The sequence below is a fragment of the Priapulus caudatus genome, unplaced genomic scaffold (genome assembly GCF_000485595.1).
Source record: "Priapulus caudatus unplaced genomic scaffold, Priapulus_caudatus-5.0.1 Scaffold137, whole genome shotgun sequence".
Taxonomy (NCBI): Eukaryota; Metazoa; Priapulida; class Priapulimorpha; order Priapulimorphida; family Priapulidae; genus Priapulus; species Priapulus caudatus.
Window position 1 is genome coordinate 317,742 of NW_014577198.1, and position 2,597 is coordinate 320,338.

Below are 2,597 nucleotides of genomic sequence, written 5' to 3' on the forward strand. Positions count from 1 at the left end.
GGTGCCGTCGGTTAATTCGAGCCCTGGTCGATTTTCAATTCTGTTGCCAGCAAAATCCATGCGTTGAGAAAGCTATTTGAAACAAAAGGCAGCTACTAACGCGCTATCGCTAACTCGGCGGGCAATGTGGCTTGCTGGTGGTTGCGTTACGCGTAGTAAATCGTAGGTATTTTAACTTGGCTAGTAAATGACGAATTTCCCTTGTTTATTGATGTCACACTCCTTCCCTATTATCTACTCCTGATGATATTGAAAGACCTTACTGATTAACTGTTGTAAAATGACACATGCAACAACTTACAAGTATACCCTTTTCTGTATATATATATATATCAATAAACAGGTTGATTACCTAACAGGCCGCCAGCAAACAATATGTCGAAGAGGGCCTCTGCATAACGTCTGTAGTCGAGTTTGTTACCAGCTGCGTCAAGATATTTGGACACTTTATCAAGGTCGTTGCCGGCTTCGTTGAATCCTCGTATTATGGTGTCTCGGAAGGCTACAGGATCATACTTCTCCTTTTCATCTACATGAGAATCAACCAATGACCACATTGCCTTATTGCATTCTATGAACCATGTATAGGGACAGTGATTTCCCGCGATCGCGGAAAACGGATGGAAAATACGAAAACGGCCATTAGACGGAAAAGATGTTTTCAAACGGAAAACGCGGAAAACGTAATTTGAACATATTACAACATGGAAATTTCAATAAAATCACACAAAAACCGGCGACAATAGTATTGGTAATGATATAGTTTACATTCAGACAAGTTTCAGAGCGAAATGACTTACAATTATGACTTGGTAGCAATGTGTTTCGGTTTATTACATATTTTATTATGAACACATTACCCTACAGGTTCTTTCAAAGGTTGTACCAAATACCTTTTTTTCATGCAAATATATGTAAATGGAATTTTGCATTTTTGGTGTGTACAATCTCTATGGCAAAACGGAATTTCCATTTTTTCTTTACTTTGAAACGAAATTCATGATTTTCCCAAATGGAAAAGGCAATTTTTTGAAATGGAAAATCACTGTCCCTACATGTATCAAATATTTTTGCAGACACTTGTAAGCAAATCATGACGCAATGCCACGTTACTACCTAGATGTATCGCACTAGTTTATGAGCGCAAAATTTAGGTCGAGAAATTACTCATGAAGGCAGACAATGTATCAACTTGCGTGGTACTTGTTAGACACAGGAATAATAGCTCAGGCCATCCTTAAAAAATTATATGTTTGCTGTCTGCCAACCGACCCACGAAAATAGCCGCGACCGAAGTTTTTTTTTTACATTTTGGGTTCCATTTTTGTTTTTCATTCCTCATAGTTAAGACTGAAACACAAAGCATGTGTGGCAAACATGAGGACAGACTTAAAATAACTATTTCTATTATGCCTCACACAAAAAAACCTACCTACCTACCCACTAAAAAAATCATGAGTCGGGGGACAGCAAACAGAATTTTTTAAGGATGGCCTCAGATACAAGCAACACGTGACACGGCAAGGATTGCTCAACGAAGCCACAACATTGTAATTAACTGCAATCATCTTGCTTTTATTATAATAGGCTGAACCTGGCAAAATTCAGAAAAAATACGTTTGACATTTCTAAGCAAAGATCTGATCACACATAACTTTAAGAATATAACAATCTTTCCACTAATGCATGCCATTATAAAAAAAGAACACTTACCCCTTTTTCTGGTCTTTAGCCGCTGACCTGATAGCGTTGGTTTTTCTACCTTCTGACTCATAAACAATATCTGTGAAGAAACATAATAACAACTATATCAGCCCTCGATACTAATGGTTGCCCGATTGCCCGGGACAAGTGAAAGTCTATGTCGGACAAGTTATTCTCTCGGCTAGTTGCCCCATCGGACAACTGACAAATTCTAGTTGCGTCAGTGTGTAATATTCCTAACGTCCTTTGAGCCAGGGGCTGAGGGCGCTATCGTACGCATCGATATTCTCACGTCATATTTTCAAAGGTCGCGGAAAAAGCAGCCCGCATCACAGACTGCTTTGACCATTACAGATTTACATCTACGGCATTGATTTATGTACGGGGGGGGTGGGTGCACTATTGTTTAAGTCGCATGGGGAATGTTCATTACTGAATACGTAGGGGGTGGGCACTGCTGGGGCCATAATAATGAAAATGTCAATGACACTGTAGCTCACCACAAAAAAAAGACACAAATGAGTGAGTGAGAAGAAGTCAGTTTTAATTGAGCAACCACCGACATACATTATAGAAACGAAAAGTATATATGGGAGAACTCCCATTATATACTCTTGATAATTATATGTGTAATTTTGTGTGAAAATAATAAATAATTTATAAACCAAAATGAATCACAATTTGTGACGGTAGATGGCGCTATACCCGCTTTGATGTTTCTTAGCATAAATCATTATATCATAATAATAATAATATAATAATAATAGTATAAATCATAATATGTTCATAGCAGGAATTTTGCATTAAAGATATTGTCAATGAAATCTTGTAAAACGAACCAGATGAGTGTGACACAACACAGACTGTTTAATATCTGTGTGTCTATATATATA

The 2,597-nt window shown here is 37.7% G+C and overlaps 1 protein-coding gene across 1 annotated transcript in view; it reads right to left on the minus strand.

Annotated features, from left to right (window-relative positions):
- The window catches only part of LOC106806024 (basic leucine zipper and W2 domain-containing protein 1-A-like), a 16,997-nt gene that overhangs the window by 12,293 nt on the left and 2,107 nt on the right, over positions 1-2,597 (minus strand). Inside the window, exons 2-3 of the mRNA XM_014807853.1 lie at positions 1,714-1,783; positions 353-529 (exon numbers count right to left, since the gene is read on the minus strand). Of these exons, the coding sequence (XP_014663339.1) occupies positions 353-529; positions 1,714-1,774 (238 nt within the window). The 5' untranslated portion in view covers positions 1,775-1,783. The remainder of the gene's footprint in view (positions 1-352; positions 530-1,713; positions 1,784-2,597) is intronic.